Source organism: Gymnogyps californianus, chromosome 1 (assembly GCF_018139145.2).
Source record: "Gymnogyps californianus isolate 813 chromosome 1, ASM1813914v2, whole genome shotgun sequence".
Taxonomy (NCBI): Eukaryota; Metazoa; Chordata; class Aves; order Accipitriformes; family Cathartidae; genus Gymnogyps; species Gymnogyps californianus.
In genome coordinates this window covers 149,052,735-149,071,641 of record NC_059471.1, presented here as the reverse complement: position 1 = coordinate 149,071,641, position 18,907 = coordinate 149,052,735, and the positions used below count along the sequence as shown (strand labels likewise).

Below are 18,907 nucleotides of genomic sequence, written 5' to 3'. Positions count from 1 at the left end.
CTGTAGCCCCCGCCGCTAGCAAAGCCTTGCCACGCAACCCCAATACAGAGCAACAGAGATTCTGAAACTAGCTAGTGATTTTGCACAATACCATCCATACACTGCTATAAGAGGCGAATTGAGATGCCTTGATATGCTTCAACTTTTGGAATTTTCCTTTAGTACTCTTCAGCTGGTCGCCAGCTGGAATTGTCTCGCTTGCTCCCTTCCTTCTCTGCCCATGAAGTGGAAATGTCCCTCAAGCAGAAAGTGTTCTGGAGAGAACAATTTCATAAAGTGAGTAATTTTTAAATCTCCTGTTGAGTCCTGTCACTTTGTGCTGTTGGTTCAGCCTGTGCTCCCATGGCAAGACCACGCAGCTGGAGGGAAAATGTAGAGAGAGCTAGGAAGGAAGGTTGGTAACGTGACAATCAGAAGAAGAGTGTTCTAAAAGCTCATCACAAGACTCAGCTGTGAGGAAAGTTAAAAACTTTGGTTGTGATGCTTTCAAAGCACTCATTGTGATAAGTCTTGACGTACCACAGTCTGTGAAAGGATCAGTGATTCCAGTAGTTTGAGATCTAAAAGTACCTTCTAATCTAGCATATTCTTTGAATGTATCTTTACAAGGGTGCTATTTTTGTGGGACTGAACACATTTTAAAATTACTAATTTAGTTATAATAGTAGCTATATATAACCTAATTTTGTTTTGATGATGATGATGAAGTTCCCAAATCATGTCCGTTTTCTGTTGTTATGTGGAAGGTGAACTGAGAGAGCTTGGAGCATAGCTGTGAAATTACACTTCTATGAACTAGCAGGTATTTATTGCACTGTGCTAGCAAGGTCCATTATTCTGTTCAACTCCTTTGTATTCGTACTGTTCATTCTGTGTTAAAAAAAATCCCAGTGTATTGCTTGTCACCAGGATGAGGAATTTTCAGCCTATTTGCCTTCAGGAATGCATTACGCTCTTCCTAAAGCACCTTGCAATGGGTGAGTAAGAAAACCAAGTTCCTGTCTGCTTTATCCAGCACTTTGCATATGTGAAGTAGCTGAAAGACGGTGCACTTCCAGAAGTTGACAAGTTAATGGTTTAAGAGACTAACAAGACATTTGTAATTTGATATAACCTGAAATTTAAAAATGAGCTATGCTTATGAAAAATGCCTCAAATGTGTCATAACCTTCCAGGTATATCACCCATCAAGGAAGCAATTGCTGAGATACATTAAGAATCTTTTCAGTCAATATCTCAATGAAAAGTAGTCAATGTTTTTTGAATAAAATAGCATGGGATAAATTCCCTAGAAAATAAGTCTCATGGATTATTCTCGGTCTGTTTTTCCTAAACACCATAAATGCAGGTGGGAGGCTACAGGCCACATGCACAGAGGTTGTACGCTCCGATTAAGTATTCAGGCTAGAGCTACTGCTAATGTCTAGCTCCAATAGCTGAGGAAATGAGGCTAAACCTTCCCTGGGCACTTTGCCCTCGTGCTGGAGACACAATGGGTTTATTGTCAGGTTTGCTGACACGTGAAAGCTTATATCGCTTCCGGGTCCAGATGGGCCATGGGAGGAGCGGGAGGGTGTGCAAACTGCATTGTGTATAGATGGAAAAACTCTGCCTGACCTGAGCTGCTTCTGCAAAAAGTCACCTTGACTGCCTCTGTGTCCACAGCAAAGTTCAGTCGTACGCTGGATACACTGCCCAAGGACAGCTTTTAGCTAAGCGCATGGGATTCAGTGCTAGTGTATTGATATATAGTTATAACACGGAGACCAGTTGTAACATGGAGTCCACCTCGCCCAGGGGCTGGCTACAGAAAAGCACCGCCTGGATTTCTGCCAGAAAAAAATTTTCCGCCGTAAAGCCACCGCAAAGGAGTCAGGATTATTTGTCTTGTGTTTGAGCCACTGTGCGAATGAAGTCTAGCATGGGTGGTAGCAAGGGCTTTGAAAAGCCAGATAAAGCCAAGAGTGTGGAGAGATTATTGTGGGTCCTGGTAACTCTTCCTTCCCGTTTTTTGTTTGTTTTGGGATTACCGTGTCTTAAGGGAAGGAGCAGTAGCAAAATACACATTCTCTGCTTCATCTCTGACAGACTCCTCTTCAAATTCAGATATTCCCCACCTTCAAGAAACACACAGAAAAACAAAAAAGTAAATATAGAAAATATATATAATAAATACGTATAATCTCTAAAACTTCAATACGTTGTAAATCCCAAAATTATACATGAAAGTAAAAGAAATAATTTTAATTTACAAGAGTCACTTACCAACTAGTTATCATTGGTATTTAAAGACCTTCAAAAAAGGACCTTGTCGTGGTTTAACCCCAGCTGGCAACTAAGCACCACGCAGCCACTTGCTCATTGCTCCCACCCAGTGGGATGTGGGAGAGAATCAAAAAAAAGTAAAACTCGTGGGATGAGATAAAGACAGTTTAATAGGACAGAAAGGAAGGAAATGATGATGATAATAATAATAAAATGACAATAATAATACTAAAAGAATTAGAATATACAAAACAAGTGATGAACAATGCAATTGCTCACCACCTGCTGACTGATGCCCAGTTAGTTCCCGAGCCGCGATCCACCCAACCTGGCCAATTCCCCCCAGTTTATATACTGGGCATGACGTTCTATAGTATGGAATATCCCTTTGGCCAGTTTGGGTCAGCTGTCCTGGCGGTGTCCCCTCTCAACTTCTTGTGCCCCTCCAGCCTTCTTGCTGGCTGGGCATGAGAAGCTGAAAAATCCTTGACTTAGTATAAACACTACTTAGTGACAACTAAAACATCAGTGAGTTATCATCAACGTTATTCTCACACTAAATCCAAAACACAGCACTATACCAGCTACTAGGAAGAAAATTAACTGTATCCCAGCTGAAACCAGGACAGACCTAGTCTAATACGGATTAAAAAACATGGGTTGATAAAACTGTAGTTACTGTAAACTACAATGAAATGTGTAAATCATATTACAACTTAGCATTAGTAGTAATTTTAATAATAATGGTTTTACTCATAATTTTGTGGATCACAATAATCTGTTGTGTCTGATTGATAGATTCCAATGGCGAATCCTGTGATAATGTTCCTGCAGGGGAACGGCGGTAGTTTTAAGCCATCAAAGGCATCTTCTTCCAACAGGTTTAACCTTTGCTAAGCAGATTCTCTTGCTGGCAGTCGCTGCCTTTTTGTCCTCATGGACATGTCTCGGTCTTGACTGACCAGCGTGGGGTTCAAACGGTGCCTGCGGCAGCCCCCTGGGTTCGCCTTCAGTTTTTGCCCTCCTTGAAGCCAGTGCTGGCCCTTTGCTGGCCCCCAGCGTTTCCTACAGTGCTGCCTTTTGGGCGGCTTTGTCTTAACTGGTCTCCTGTCCTTAAAGCCAAGTTTCTAGTCCTGCCCTGACTGAGGCCATACTTCTCCGAGGGACCTTTTGGCAATGTCAAGCCAGGATCGCTTTGCCAGTAACGTCCATGCTGGTATTTCTTCTGTAACACAGCTTGGGCTTGAAGCTGTGAGCGGAGAGCAGTACTTTCCTAACAAGTGCAAATAGAAACCTCAAACAACCTTTTGAAGGTATTTTATGAAGCAATTAGTTTTTAGAAGAGAGCTATTTAGCTCTGACTCTGTGCTGTTTCCCACGTGGCTGGCTTATATTTTACCAGCTTCAAGTTGGCAGGCTTAGTGCCATTTGCACCTGCCTGTGGAAATGTGCCCAGGAGTCACCAACACCCTGCAGAGCTTCATAGATAAACAAAAATTTCTGACATACATGAAGTAAAAAAACTGGAAGAGAAATGCTTCTGAGCTAAATCTGCCTAATTTAAAGAAAAAAGTGCTGTGAAAAACTGAACAAGGGCTTAAAAACTAAAGGCAAAGTGAATGAAGACCTTCACACAGGCTTAAGAAATACTCTGAGCTAATGACTGTTTTCCTAAATAGCCTAATGACTGAAATCTCTGCAGCCGGTAGGATGCAGTTTGATTCAGTATGAAAATGTGCTTCGCTGTGCGAGGGATTGCCGGAGCAGGGAATGGCATAACGCTCTCCACGTCTGCCTTTGTGATGGGCAGAGCTGAGGTCGAGGAACTGGGAGGGTCCCTCTCATTAGGGAGGCAGCTACACATCACTGAAGGAACAGGGGACACTGCAGCTGTACTGGAAAGCCAGCCTCTTGTTAATCTGCATTAGCTTTCTGCAAGGGCTGAAGTGAATTTCTTCCCGTCCTCGGTTGCAGAGCAGCTGTACAGGTACCTCGGCAGTCTCTGTGACCAGGGCATCAGGTGGATGATCCAGAGGGCCGTGGTCATCATATATCTTTCCTCTATGTATGTAACCCATTTTTCTCACAGATCAGGAGAAAAACCACCTAAGTGCATCAAATCGCCACATAGCAGCACTGAGCAGTACAACTGGGGTTAAACCTTGCTTTCATTGCAGAATTCAGGCAGAACAGGCCCGTCTTTTTGACCTCAGAAATAAAATTAAAAGGGTTCTCCTTTGGCTTGACCCAAAGCTGCGGTGATCTGCTGTCATGGTTTAACCCCAGTCAGCAACTAAGCACCACGCAGCCGCTTCCCCCTTCCCCCTCCCAGTGGGGTGGGGAGGAGGAAAGGAAAAAAAAGTAAAACTTGTGGGTTGAGATAAGAACAGTTTAATAACGAAAGTAAAATATAATACTAACAATAGTAATAATGAAATATAATAATAACAATAATAATAATAATAGTAATGAAAAGGAATATAACAAAAAAAGGAGGGGGGGAAGGAAAACCAACAGTGATGCACAATGCAATTGCTCACCACCCGCTGACTGATGCCAGAGCTGCAATCCGCGCCTCCCGGCCAACTCCCCCCTGTTTATATGCTGGGCATGATGTTCCATGGTATGGAATATCCCTTTGGCTAGTTCAGGTCAGCTGTCCTGGCTATGCTCCCTCCCAGCTTCTTGTATATGTGCTTGCTGGCAGAGCATGGGAAACTGAAAAATCCTTACCTTAGGATAAGCGCTACTTAGCGACAACTAAAACATCAGAGTGTTATCAACATTATTCTCACACTAAATCCTGTACCAGCTACTAAGAAGAGAGTTAACTCTGTCCCAGCTGAAACCAGGACTTCTGCACACCTCAATTAAAATCCTTGGACGTGGGGCTGAGGTGCCCATGATCCAGGCCAGCTCTGGCTCCGACTGCTGGGGAAAAGGCCAGGCTGTAGGACAGGGGAGCGAGAAGGTCTGCAGTGTAGAGCCGCACGGGAAAGGCCAGGCTGCAGGGAAAGGCCAGGCTGCAGGCAAAGGGGGCCACTGCTGGTTGAGATGGGCACAAGCAACGACTTGAGGATACAAGAAGAAAACTACCGATTGTCCTGGTTTCGCTAGGACAGAGTTAATTTTCTTCCTAGTGCTGGTATAGTGCTGTGTTTTGGATTTAGTAGGAGAAGAATGTTGATAACACTGATGTTTTTAGTTGTTGCTAAGTAGTGTTTATACTAAGTCAAGATTTTTCAGCTTCTCGTGCCCAGCAGCAAGAAGGCTGGAGGGCACAAGAAGCTGGGAGGGACACAGCCAGGACAGCTGACCCAAACTGGCCAAAGAGCTATTCCATACCATATGACATCATGCCAGTATAAACTGGGGGGAGTTAACTGGAGGGGGGATCGCGGCTCGGGAACTAACTGGCATCGGTCACGAGTGGTGAGCAATTGCATTGTGCACCACTTACTTTGTATAGTTTAATTCTTTTAGTATTGCTATGTCATATTATTATTATCATTATCATTGTTTTTCATTCCTTTCTGTCCTATTAAACTGTCTTTATCTCAACTCACGAGTTTTTTTCCTGATTCTCTCCCCCATCCCAGGGGTGGGGGGGCAGTGAGCGAGCGGCTGCGTGGTGCTTAGCTGCCGGCTGGGGTTAACCACGACACCGATGTGCAAAGGCACAAAACCCTAAAGGAAATCTGACGTTGGAGGATAAGACTTTGGTACCACTGGGGACCTGTTGTAGGGAGCAGCAGGGTGGACCCTTGGCCACCTGATTGATGCCTGCTGGCCTGCTGGGTCTCTTTGAGTGTCTGGCCTGGGAGTGCTGAGCGCGCTCATGCTCAGCCTCATGGCCTCTCAGGCTCTGCTGACTTTTATCTGTGTTAACTTCAAAACAACAGGTTTATGTTTTCAGGCTGAGCATATTCTGCATGTAGGGTCTGCACGCAGTAAAAAGTGCCTGAACGAAGTGACCTGCCCTGGGTCACTGGGCATTTGAGACACTGCCTGTTGAAATGTGGCGTTACCCTGAGGCTGGTTTTGCCTGCAACAGGCAAACAAATGACAGGGAAGGAAAAGTTCAGTAATGGCTGGACAAACAATAAATGCTTACCACTCATATCTTTGAAATGAGTTCTTGCAAAATTTTGGGCAGGGCTCTGAAACCAGGTAGCATGGCAGCTCCTTCTGGCAGGACACAGGAGCCTCCAGGCTGGGGTCAAATCCACTCTGCATAAAAATGAGAGGTTTTAGATTTTCCAGAATAGGCTGCTATTCCTACTGAGCCTTGTAAAACTGTTTTTTCAGTTTATGCAGAAGAAGTTTTTTAGTTGTGAACTGTAAAAAAATCATGTAGGACAGCATGCAAACAGAAAAGGCCATAAAGTAACAGTAACACAGTGTCAAGGGACAAGGCACCCAAAGCTGTTTGGCTTCCGCAAAGTCAGTAAGTATAGAAAACGCCACAGTGGCTGCTCCAGGAAACACAAGTGTACCATCATGTGCTATTAAAGATCAGTCTTGCAGATTAAGTAGTTTTGATTTTGAAGCGTCACGCAGAGCTAACATGATGGCTCTTGAAAAGACAAAGCTTTATTTATTTCTTAGCTCCTCTCTCAAGTAGGGGAACCCTTCCTTAAAAGGACCGTGTTGTCCCTGTGGTTCTTGACAAATCACACTGTGGAAATGTCAAAATGCTTCCAAAAGTTTGTCCTTAACAGTTGAATGGGGATATAATCCACTGTCTACCCGATTATTTTAAATATGCCAACAAAATCGGATCAGAATATTTTAAATCTGTTGTACAATCAGGTGGTTTGACCTTTGACAAAATATCATCATTGTCACATCCTAGGGTTGCTAATATTAAGCCTGATAAATGTAGGGGGATAATAAATTAATGGAAAATAAGATGGGACATTCATTTTCAGTTACTATCCCACTTAAAATATTGTGTAATACAGCAAATTATACTATAGATAAGCCATCATTCAATTGTGGAAGCTGAATAGTCAAAGTGAAATATTCTCCATAGGTGTGAAGTTCTTTGAACAGATGAAGAAACCCTAATGAAAACTTAAATGTGTCTTCAATGAAGATGTTGATTCACGTCCTCCCTGAGCTGATACATCCCTAAGCCGAGGCTGAAAAGTTTGTAAAATGTATTTTCTGATACTAGAAATTACTTTATATGATAAGGACAGACTGTGGAGTTGCAGAATGACGAAGACAGGCGTGATGGACAGATGAGAAAAAAATTTGCGTATGATGGTATATGAATCAAGTGAACACTCGTCGTACAGTGGTTGAGAGCAAAAGCCACAAGGGGCCTTGAGATCAGCCAGAATCCTTACAGCGCAGGGATTTTGATGGTGAGTTTGGCCACAAGCACCATGCAACTGCGGTGTCGCCATACATAGGCATTCAGGAAAGTGAGATGCGTGCTGCCACCCCACAGCTCGTGAGGACAAGCCATAGGCTGTAATGGGGGCAGTGGAGGGTATATATATATATAATATGGGTGCCCGGTGCTGTAGGGATGAAGCAGTATTGGGAATTTTTTTAACAATGATCCCTCCTGTGAACAGATCTGTGCTTCCTCCTGAGACAAACAGAATCCTGGTTTCGGCTGGGATAGAGTTAATTTTCTTCTTAGTAGCTGGTACAGTGCTGTGTTTTGCATTTAGTGTGAGAATAATGTTGAAAACACACTCTTTTAGTTTTAGTTGTGGCTAAGTAGCACTTATCCTAAGGTAAGGATTGTTCAGTTTCCCATGCTCTGCCAGCAAGCAGGTGTACAAGAAGCTGGGAGGGAGCATGGCCAGGACAGCTGACCCGAACTAGCCAAAGGGATATTCTATACCACAGAATGTTATGCTCAGTATATAAATAGAGGGGAGTTGGCCGGGGGGGCAGATCGCTGCTGGGGCATCCGTCAGCGGATGGTGAGCAACCGCATTGTGCACCACTTGTCTTTTCTTGGGTCTTATTTCCTTTTTTTTTGTTATATTCCTTTTCATTACAATTATGATTATGATAATATTATTATTGTTAGTATTATATTTTATTTTACTTTAGTTATTAAACTGTTCTTATCTCAACCCACAAGTTTTACTTTTTTTTTCCCGATTCTCCTCCCCATCCCACTGGGAGGGGGGAGGAGTGAGCGACCGGCTGCGTGGTGCTTGGTTGCTGGTTGGGGTTAAACCACGACAAATAGCTTTGTGACTTCTTCTGGTGATGTGTTCAGGAGCAGACAGGTGAGACGAGAAATGGTTCTTGGGGTGTGTGCAAACTCCCCAAATACCACTTTTCTTGCAGAAAAGCGGAGACGGTGAGGTATACAAAAAGCTGCAACCTCAGTCAATGCAATATGTGTAACTGGCATGATGAGCTCACTCAACAAATTCATGTGAGGAGCCCACAACCAGTTGTTAAATTCTTCGAAGCGTGAGATAAAGGCAAAATCCCTGCCTTCTCTTGCTTATTATAGCACTTTTGCCCATATTTTCCTTGCCCGCAGCCAGTCAGCAGGCAGGAGGGAGGGGCAAAGCCCATTTAAAAAGTTTTGCAAGGGGCTGCAGCCTCTCCTTGCCTGCGGCGGCTGGGAGGGGACCGTGCATGGCCACCTACCTGGAGCTGCCCACCCGCGCGAGGATGCCCATCCTGGGACTGGGGACCTGGCAGGTACCTGCTGGAGCTGGGGACCTCTCCTCGTCCCCGTGCCCCTGCTCACGCAGGTGACACCAGGAAATTGCTGAGAACCGCGGTAGACTTTTTCAGCAATCTCCTCTTCAGGTCAGGAAAACGCAGCAAGTCCTCTGTGCGGTGTTTCTTGCCTTTTGAAGTATTTCAGGTAACGCAGGTATTTACACCTGTCCTTCGGGAAATTTTTTAAGTGAGCAGGTAGTGCTCATTTAGTGCAAGTAGTGAGCAGGTAGAAGGAGATTTTTCTTAGCTGTGGCAAAAAATTACATATTACAAAAGTAAAAACTTCTGCCTAGCTTGTTTTTCTTTGTTTTTTTGCTTTTGGCACTGGGTATTAATATCCTAGCATGTCATGTAGGTGTCATCTTTGATGAGTGCATGTAGATATAGGAACTTAAGTGGCAATGAGCGGATTTGGAAATGGGAATTTACATTAACTAACTCCTTAGAGACAGAAGATAACTTATTTGTATGGCAGCAGATGCGTATGCAGCACTTTTTGCAGGAAAATAGTTTGAGTAGTTCTTTACCTGCAAATGTTATCTAATGGACTTTTGGTAAGAGAGAAGATTTAAGGATATACTGAATTATAAATGTAAAAGGAGTCCGGAAATGAGCTGAAAATTTTAAGAAAGTGAGCTCCTTAAGAAAGAAAAAAAAAGTAGTGGATTGTCCCCTGGATTTGAGACTGGAAACTAAATATGTTGAATTGCAAGCTGCCAACTCTAAGAAACGCTGTTCAGTCAGCATAAAAGTATCTTAAATTATTCTTGCTGTATTTTTGGGTCAGCTGCTACTGATCATCCCATAACTTATGCACAAAAGGGGCTGAGTTTGTTTAACCCTTTCGGTCTTGATTCGTCTGATGACAAAAGACACTAAGAAGCCTAAAGTAACTAAGTAGGCTTCAAAAAAACAACGCGTGCCTTGTGTGGGGCCTCTTAAGGCACTGACACTGTGATGGATGAGCTCTCTGAAGGAACCTGTTAAGATGCTAACAGGAACTGGTTAGGACTAAACAGAAGGAAAATTTTGGACACGTGATCCCTTCCACCACAAAAATCTCTTGCGTTAATGCAACAAAAACATGGCCCAAACCCACTGCGATTACTTCATTAAAGCTATTCGATCTCAAGGTTCTCACAGCAACTTCAGCCGCAACTCCCTGCGTTTCGGTGCGGCAATGGGGCCTCTCCTTTACCCAGTCACTCTGACTTGAAGTCCTGTTCAGTGAGCACTATGTAAAACGAAGCAATGGATTATTTTTTCTGAAAAACATCTCACGTTACAGAGTCTTGTGTAATCACAGGGTATACTGTCACCTTTGCTCTCCACCGACGACTCCTCCACTCAAAAGCGATGCCAATCACTCCTGCATGGCAGCTTTCCCATGCTGCAGCAGCACCCAGAGATAAGGGACTCTATAATGCCCAGCGTTTGGCAGGTGTCACCGTTAGCCTCCTCGCCCATGCCGCCGTAGGAGCTGCAGTGTTCATACGTAGGAAGGGGTGGGAGGGGGAAAGGGGCTGCGAAAAGGAAAACTTGTAAAACTTTCAACTGGCTATTTGGTTACATCTAGCCTTGTGGAAAAAAACACTGCAGTTTCTATGTTTTTTTTTAATTTAGGTGAACCAACCAAGCACCCTTCGATTGGAAATACTCGGAGAAGTGAAATCATTAAAAAAAAAGATGATGGGTGGGGATGTAATGAAGTTAAATGTAGGAGATGGTTGCGGTTTTGAATCATGTTTCTCTTTGAAGTGCCTTTTTCCAAAATCGGTATCCAGTCATCAAACAACTCTTCAGTGTCTTCAAGCCAAGAATCTGAAGTGATTTACTTTGCTATTAAATAACCAGGTTGTGTATTTTACCCAGGAGGTGGCACTGTCTGTAGTGTTTTGCCGTCCTCTCACCTCCCTTGTCCTGTGTCAACATGAGCCGGCTTGTTTGTGTGCAGGGCCAGCAAGCTTTCCAGAGGTGATTCATTTCCTCATGTCGCATCTCACACTAAAATTGCTTTTAATTTCTGGGCAATTTAGAACTTATTTCGAGATAGCCTGGTGTCTGAATGTGAACATTCAATCCTTAGAAAAGGGCAGATCAGCTCAGGCAACTCATCAGTGACTCCCATGCCATTTTATTCCAGAAAACTAATGAAAGCAAGATCCAAACTGGAACACCTCATTATTTGGGGGCTTAAAGTCTCCAGATTTGGAGAACAGCAAACTTCTTTTTCTGCTATTTACCGAATACTGACTTTTCTTCTTGTTTCAGTCTCTCCAAGGAAGAGCGAGAGATGCAGTGAAGTTTGCCATCGATGTTGGGTACCGCCACTTTGATTGTGCCTACCTGTACCAGAACGAGAGTGAGATCGGGGATGCACTACGAGAAAAAATTGCGGAGGGGGTTGTGAGGCGAGAAGACCTCTTTATTGTCAGTAAGGTATGTTCTTGGATAACTTGTCTCACGTGAGGCCAGCTCTCAGGAGGAGAGACAAGGTCCCAACCTGCAAAGTGCTAGAGGATGAAGCTGGTCTGGGAATTAATTCCTCTCTGTCAGGGCAAAGCGTTTTGCGGATGGAGGGAAGGAAGAGGTCAACTCTGAAAAAAAAAAAAAAAGGCTTGATTTGAGAGGGATTTTTTTGTAGTCCATATCCATTGTCAGCCACGGAGACAGGAACTGAGGCCGTGTTCTCAGTTGCCTCTGAGATAGGAAGCAGGGCTATTGTATTCGTGGTCACTCCTGCTGCGCTGCCGGCCTCAGTCTGTTAACTCCTGTATGTTATGTTTTGTTTTGTTTTTTCCCCCCAACAACAATGGTAGGAAAAATAAAGTAACTTCTATCTGCTGGAAGCTGGCGGGTCGATTTTCACCAGTTTTGCTTTTTTTCTTCATTTTGTTTAATCGTTGCATCAATAGTTGGAATATTAGAGTATCTTTTTCTCATTTTACTTAACTGACAGTACCGCAAATAAAATAAAGTGCACAAAAGTGGCACTTCCTCAAGATGAGAAGATGTGCCATATCGTGAGCTGCCTCTGTGTCTACGCCGTGTGTTTCCCTGCCAGGGATGCTCTGCAGTCGCGAGGCTAGGAGAGCAGCTCCCAGGCTTTGCATTACCCCCACAGCTGTGGTCCACCTTCCACGAGAGAGCTCTGGTGAAGGAGGCATGCCAGAAAACACTTGCTGCCCTCCAGCTGGATTATTTGGATCTCTACCTGATGCACTGGCCCATGGGATTCAAGGTATTGAGACTTTAACTCCTGGGAGCCATCTGTCAGAGCTCTGCCACTTTTTCCTTTGGGACCAGACATGCCCTTCGTCCTCTCTAATGAGGAGTGTTGTTAAACCTCATTAGGACATAATGACAAACCTCCGCATGGAGTGCCCAGGAGGAAAGGTAAAGTCATGGCTGTTTAAGCTAGGTCTTGTAGTCCAAAAATCACCTTATTTTACCCTGTACAGCATTTCCATGTCATGGATCACATTACCATCCAGATCACATTCCTCTTAAAGCCTGGGATTTGGCTGTCATTTGCTTATCCGGGATCAAACAGTTGTGAATTACTTAGTTCCTATTTTTCTCTTCTCTCTCTACCCTCGGGTTAAAGAAATCCTTGTTTCTGCATCGTGTCACATCCCTGGCCTTCCCCCAACCTGACTGAGGCACATAAAAGTGTCTGCCCTTCCTCTGCCTGCAGGACAGATTCTCAAGAGGCAGATTTTCTTGAAGATTACTCTGTTCGTACAGATTACTGGTTTTGGCCACCTCTCTCCCCAACACAAACATAAGCCAGGATATCCAGCGTGTCTCCAGCTCCACTTGTAGAATTTCTACGTGATTTAACTACTTATGATTCAGCCTACCTTAAACTCGCTTTTCTTTTGTGATGATAGGCAGGAGAGGAGCTATTTCCTGCAGATGGAAATGGCATGATCATTCCCAGTGATACAGATTTTCTGGATACGTGGGAGGTACGTTCATTGACAGGTGAAAAAATTCTTGCTAGTTTGAAATAACAGCCTGAAAACTTTAAAGTTTTCACTTTGGGAATCGTTCTGAGAGAATTTCCGATGTGAAGTATTCCAGATTGCTTATTTCTCTGTGCCCTTGGGCTCCTTCTTGTGTTACTTGCCAAAATTGAGGTATTTCTATGTCTACTGCTTACTAAACCGGCTGGATGGGCATGGCAAGAGGAAATCTTTGACTGCGTGTGTATCCTGCAGTGGCTTGAGCTGACATATGCTGTTGCTTCAGTCCTCACACCACTCTCTGGGCATTTATCGGTGGCTTTAGCTGTAGCCATGCTCATTCCTAGTTGCACCTGAGCTGTCCAGACCACAGGAAAGCCAACATGCCTGTGCTAATATACCCAGAGCACCCAAATTTCCCCTCTAGAAAGTACTGGAAGTTGCCCAAAGTCCTTTGCTAAAGCCGTGTGTGCAACGCAAACAGGCATGAGCACAGGCTGTGTGGGAGACAAGATGGGCACAAGTTCAAATTTCTGCTTGGCTCATGCTTTGGGCTTCCTTTCCCCTCCACCCCCTCCGTGTGCTTAGCATGGTCAGGTGGAAAGAAGACAAAAGACCCACCAGAGTCAGAAGAATTCGCTGATGCTTTTTTCCTTCTGTCAGATGAAGAATAAGGCACATTTTTGTTGCTTATTTGAAGGAAAAAAGTGGACATTTCAGGCTGCTGCTTATGAGAGCAACTTCAAATAAAAATTATTTCTGCTTTGGAAGAGGTGTATCTTCTATCTTCTGCTTTAAAGGCTGGTAGTAGATTATTTTCTCCTGTTTCTTTTCTGCTGGAGGTGCCAATCTAAGCAGGGCTGTCTAGCTGTTTCATTGTTCGCTAGTGTGAAAGAAAACAGGTGGCGGTGGGGGAACATAGCACTGCTTATACTATACTGCCACTGCTAACTGGTACATCTCCCTTGGGAAATTAAGCGGCGTTGATGATCAGGTATCCTGCTCTAGCTCTCCCAGAACAGCTCCTTGTCAAGCCACTCTGTCCCAAATGATAAGCTTTTTATTATGGGATAATTATTTTGTTAGCTGAGGAATTATCCTAAAAAAAACCTTTTATTTATGAGCAGAAGGTCTACCTGGGGATAATATTTCAGAATAGTTGTATTCTACTGAAATAATAATAGTGTAGTAATTGTTAATCTTGAATAATGCTGTTACTTATTTGTATGATGATACATGATGTGAGAGCCTGAGTCTTTGACCAGGTTCCCACCGTTCAATGTACTGTACTAATGCCACATCAGAAGAGGATCCTAGCCATGATGATTTTTACTACTGAAGTCTTTCCGCAGGCATTTTTTCCGTATGAAAAAGAAGATCTTAATTCAATAGCAAGTCTGATTCTGTAGTGTTTCTAGGCTATGGAAGAGCTGGTGGATGTGGGAATGGTGAAGGCCATTGGAGTCTCCAACTTCAACCGTGAACAGATAGATCGGCTCCTGAGCAAACCAGGCTTAAGATACAAACCTGCAAATAATCAGGTAAATTGTTCTCAAACTCATCAGTACTGACATCACACCTGTCTGGGATGTTGCATTTGATGGAACATCTCCGGCAGTAAAATACCTTTTATGTTAAGGCTGTGCTTTTTCATATCTGTGTGTGAATACACCTGTATTTGGCTAAATCGTAAAGTAATGAAAGATGTAGAACGTTCCATGCCCTTACTTGCACAGGAAGCTGCAGTCACACAAGCCTGCGGCACTCCTGGGTTGAAAGTGCAACCTTCACCTTTCTTCTGACTGCAGCACTGAGCTTGTGCAGGCTGAGAGCTGAGCTCTGCAATGGAGAACGCGGCGGGGCTTACCCTTCTCCTTTCCTACAGCCCCTAAGAAAGAAGAGGCTGCGTGAATAGATAGGACCAGAGCCAGGCTACACTGCTGGGGTGAATAAGTAGGACTGGATGACACGAGAGCTGGATGCTTCAGCTGGATGTGCACAACTGGACCTTGGAGCCCATTGATATGGGGACTGTGAGAGATCATGAAAAATGAGGCAGGCAGCTGGAAAGAGAAACTAATGTATGAAGATCGGGCCTTGTTGGAGGCAGGGTTGGGAAGAAGGGGAAATGATCTGAAACACTGGCTGACTCTCTTAAAAACCCCACAGCTGCAAAAAGAACAACCTTTTCAAAGCTGATGTGGGGCTTGGTAGGTCACCATAGTGATGCTAAACCGTGAAGTACCTTCTGCTTCTGAAGAAACTTAGTATTTTTTTTGTAGATTGAGAGCCACCCCTATCTTCCTCAGGAAGAGTTGATTAAGTTTTGCCAATCCAAAGGGATCTCTGTCACTGCGTATTGTCCCCTAGGAGCACCCAACTGGCCATGGTAAGAATGCTTTGTGAGACTTCTTTCTTACATGTAGGTTGGAGCCAATACAGTAAACCAGTCTTAGGATATGGGTAAACCCTCACAGAGTAAAACTGATGTAATTAGAAAAATATTTACTAATTTGTTAAAAATGACACACACACAGAAACCGCTCTCACACTTCTTGTGCTATTCAGTCCACTAATTCATACCCGTGCTGTTACTAGAGTTTCATATTTCGGAGAAAAAGGATCAATTGGTTGGTGAAAGTAGTGAAGATAATTCTTAATTGAGCTTGGGTGAGCTTATTAAACAGGTAAGAGAACTTCTGAACTAAAAAAAAAAACCCAAACAAAGCAGCACATGCTTATGAAAATAGCAACTTTGCAGTCCTGCTGAGACAAATGGATTAGGTTTTTCAATGGATGACTTGAAGAAATTTTGCTTTTACTCCAGTCTTCATGGCTTTCTCTGACCTGGGACAGGGCGTTTACCAGAGCAGCTGTGCATGTGAAGGACATGACAGCTGCCCATTCTCAAGGTGAAATTTTCAGCATTTGGACCAAAGAAATTCCCGGCCTGATCCCAGGCTGGACTGAAATGTGTTACAGTGACCTGTTATACTAGAAACTATAGGCCTCTTCTCATGTGCCAACCTGCGATAAAAGGAAAAGAATGAAGGCAGGGACTGCAGCAACGAGGAGATGGTGAATTAAAGTGTGCAAGATAATGCTTTCTTATAATTTAAATAATATTCTTATACTACAGTGCTTGAGGGACAAGACAGTGGGCCATTCAACTGCTGAAGTCTGCTTTTTATTTTCACAGGTCCAAGCCTGAGGATATTTCCCTTTTTGATGATCCCCAAGTTAAGGAAATTGCACTCAAGTACAACAAAACCCCAGCTCAGGTTAATACTAGTCATAGTATTTTCCCTGGTGACATGCATTTTTCCCACTTGTGCTAAAGTAACTACAGAGGTATTACGGAAAGCTGAGTTCCAGCTGTGTCTCATACACATTGTAATGCTTCAAAAAATATTATCTCTAACACTAGTTTTAATGACGGACAGAAGATTACCAATGGCTTTGGGCTTTAACTGGCACGCTAGCCACTTCTACACACAGCATCCCTGGCCAATCCTGAACTCTTGTTCAATGCACTCCCATGCTGTCATCTCAACTTCAGAGACAGATAACGATTAAATGAGCTCATGTAATAATTAGGAAGGGTTTACTATAGTGCTTTTCCTATGTGAGCCATCTCTGATTATCAGCAGAGCTGTTCCGTGTAACCATGTAGGCATGTATGGTTTTTGGCCTTCAGAAGACAGGCAGAACTTCTCAGCTGTAATTCCCAATCTGTTCCTGCAGGTGCTTATCCGGCTCCAGATTCAAAGAAATGTGAGTGTAATTCCCAAATCTGTCACTCCACACCGTATTGAGGAAAATTTTAAGGTAAGAAAGAGGGTAACTTACAAAATTATTAATGGTGTTAAACTTTACAAAGAAAAATCCACTCTGCCAGTGGAACAAAGTACCCCCTTCATACTTAGAACTGGCAAACCCTTTTGCCTGTCAGATACCATGTAGGTTACTTCTTTATGAACGCAAAAAGTTAGTTTAAAAGTAAGGAGTCGAGTGTCCTTCATTAGAACACATCAAGTAAGACAGATTAACTTTTCCACCTTGTGATATAAATATGATGCAATTAGACCCCACCAGCACTGTAACTTTATGACATTTATTCATTGTTCACCACAAATGTGCATCTATGGCACACTTCCTAGTGCTTCAACAAATACAACGCTTTTCTACTTCTGTTTTTGGTATTCTTTCTGCAAATGAACTTACACTTGTCTTTTTGCAAACTGAAGTAACCTAGCTGTTTGGGACCTTGATTCAGGTGTTTGACTTTGAATTGGCTGAAGAGGAGATGGAAACCTTCCTTGCTTTCAAGAAGCGGTATCGCATCTGTGCATTAAGCGAGTGAGTACCTCCTCCTCCTCCATGTTTTAGCAAGATTGGATTATCATTGGGTATCCTCTTAACAGACAGTATTTGATAGCCCCACTTAAAAATAAAAAGAGGGAACCTTAGCCAATACCTGGTAACATCCATATCTGCTGGAATCCAGCACTAGGGTTTATTAGAGCATTGCCTGTCTTGTACAGGTTGGTAGCATGGGATTTTTGCAGGTACGTTGTGCGTTATCTTGTAACGGATACATACCAAACTGCTGTCTGAAAATCAAAATCGGCTGGAAACTCCAAAATAAATAGGTGGCAATTTTTTTTTTTTCTGTTTTCTTTGGCTACTTTATATGAGAGACAGTCAGTGTAAATAAACTCCATTTTAAGAATGAGAGTTGTAAGTTTTTTTGAAGTGAAAAGCTGTGCCTATGTATTTATGCCAACGTTATTAAGGCAGCGTCTAGATAACAGAATGGTTAGATACAGACTTACCAAGATCTGCAATTTATTCTGTTTTCCCAGGTTACCCACTTATCTAATAGCATACTGCGGACTCAGGAGTTCACAAGGAGTGGTTTAATATCGCAGGGAAGTTTAGCGATTTCAGCTAAGCAAAAGATACATTATCTTTTGAGAACAAGGTCACTGGTATATGCGAAGGTTGCAGAGCATTAGCTTCCACTGCCCTGTGTAAACTAAGCGGACTCACGTTACTGTTTTTACTGTAGTTCACAGTTTTAGTTCTGCAGAGCTTTTGTCAGGGGAAAAACGCTTTTTCTTCTTAGCCTTAAGACTATATCCTTAAAGTGTTTTAATCATACTCTCTTTTTTTAGATGCAAAAATCACAAGGACTATCCTTTTTTGGAAGACTAACACAGGCATCATCTTCGGTCCTCCAGGGATCAGGACCATATATCATTGTTTCAAGTAACTTGTAATACTTCGTATGTATTAAATCACAATATAAGTGGAATATGTATTATGAGATGGGAGAAGGTAGCTCACAGGCATTCTGAAGAGTAATCTTTGAGCGTGCATGTGTTTGCTTCCCTTATTATCAACCACAGTTATATCAGTCCTTTATCTGTATCTTTGCTCTGCTCTTGTAGCAAAATTCTCAGTTGTAGCAAAATATATATTCTCTTATCATTTAGTAATGCTTAAGAAGTTTAATAAAACTGAATCTTTAGGATTTGTGAAAAGCAGTCTTTGTCATAAATATAAATCCTGACAAATTTTAGAGAAATTTAGATTCTCCTAGTGGTTGTATTTTTGGACAAAAGGTCAAAACATATGCTATCTTTTAGTTGTTAATATAAGACAATCCATTTAACACCAGAAGATCTTTATGAGATAAGACAATACGCTGCTTGAGATTCTTAGTTCAGTAATTTCAGCGTAACAGACTGAAAGCTCTTTAGTGGACACCGCTGAATTATGTTTCAGGAGCTGTTTTCTTAATGAGGTTTCCTATTTATGAACTGCTAAAAACTAATAAACTGGTAGGAGATTTGTATGTTTGGTTTATCATATCTACAAGAGTATATAAATACTGCCTTTATGAGTAGAATAGCTGCAGTTGAGACTGTGAATCTCTCCCAGCAAATCCAAAGTCTGAT

The 18,907-nt window shown here is 42.9% G+C and overlaps 1 protein-coding gene across 2 annotated transcripts; it reads left to right on the top strand.

Moving 5' to 3' along the window:
- The first annotated feature begins 8,886 nt into the window (after nucleotides 1-8,886).
- Nucleotides 8,887-18,413, top strand: LOC127029692 (aldo-keto reductase family 1 member B1-like). 2 transcript variants are annotated; one of them, XM_050915449.1, is made up of 10 exons: nucleotides 8,887-8,952; nucleotides 11,248-11,415; nucleotides 12,101-12,217; nucleotides 12,870-12,947; nucleotides 14,363-14,485; nucleotides 15,227-15,333; nucleotides 16,144-16,225; nucleotides 16,689-16,772; nucleotides 17,221-17,303; nucleotides 18,122-18,413. In XM_050915449.1, exons 1-10 carry the CDS (start codon nucleotides 8,887-8,889, stop codon nucleotides 18,159-18,161), a joined length of 948 nt encoding a protein of 315 aa, XP_050771406.1. In that variant the 3' UTR covers nucleotides 18,162-18,413. The 2 variants fall into 2 exon arrangements, with proteins under 2 accessions (XP_050771406.1, XP_050771407.1); XM_050915450.1 differs by lacking the exons at nucleotides 8,887-8,952; nucleotides 12,101-12,217; nucleotides 12,870-12,947 and having other exon boundaries at nucleotides 11,361-11,415.
- The last annotated feature ends 494 nt before the right edge of the window (nucleotides 18,414-18,907 follow it).

Coding starts and splice junctions, on each gene's coding strand:
- LOC127029692 (XM_050915449.1), top strand. CDS start 8,887: ATGGCCACCTACCTGGAGCTGCCCACCCGCGCGAGGATGCCCATCCTG. Junction 12,218..12,869: donor ACTGGCCCATGGGATTCAAG/GTATTGAGACTT, acceptor TTGTGATGATAG/GCAGGAGAGGAGCTATTTCC. Junction 16,773..17,220: donor GTATTGAGGAAAATTTTAAG/GTAAGAAAGAGG, acceptor ACCTTGATTCAG/GTGTTTGACTTTGAATTGGC.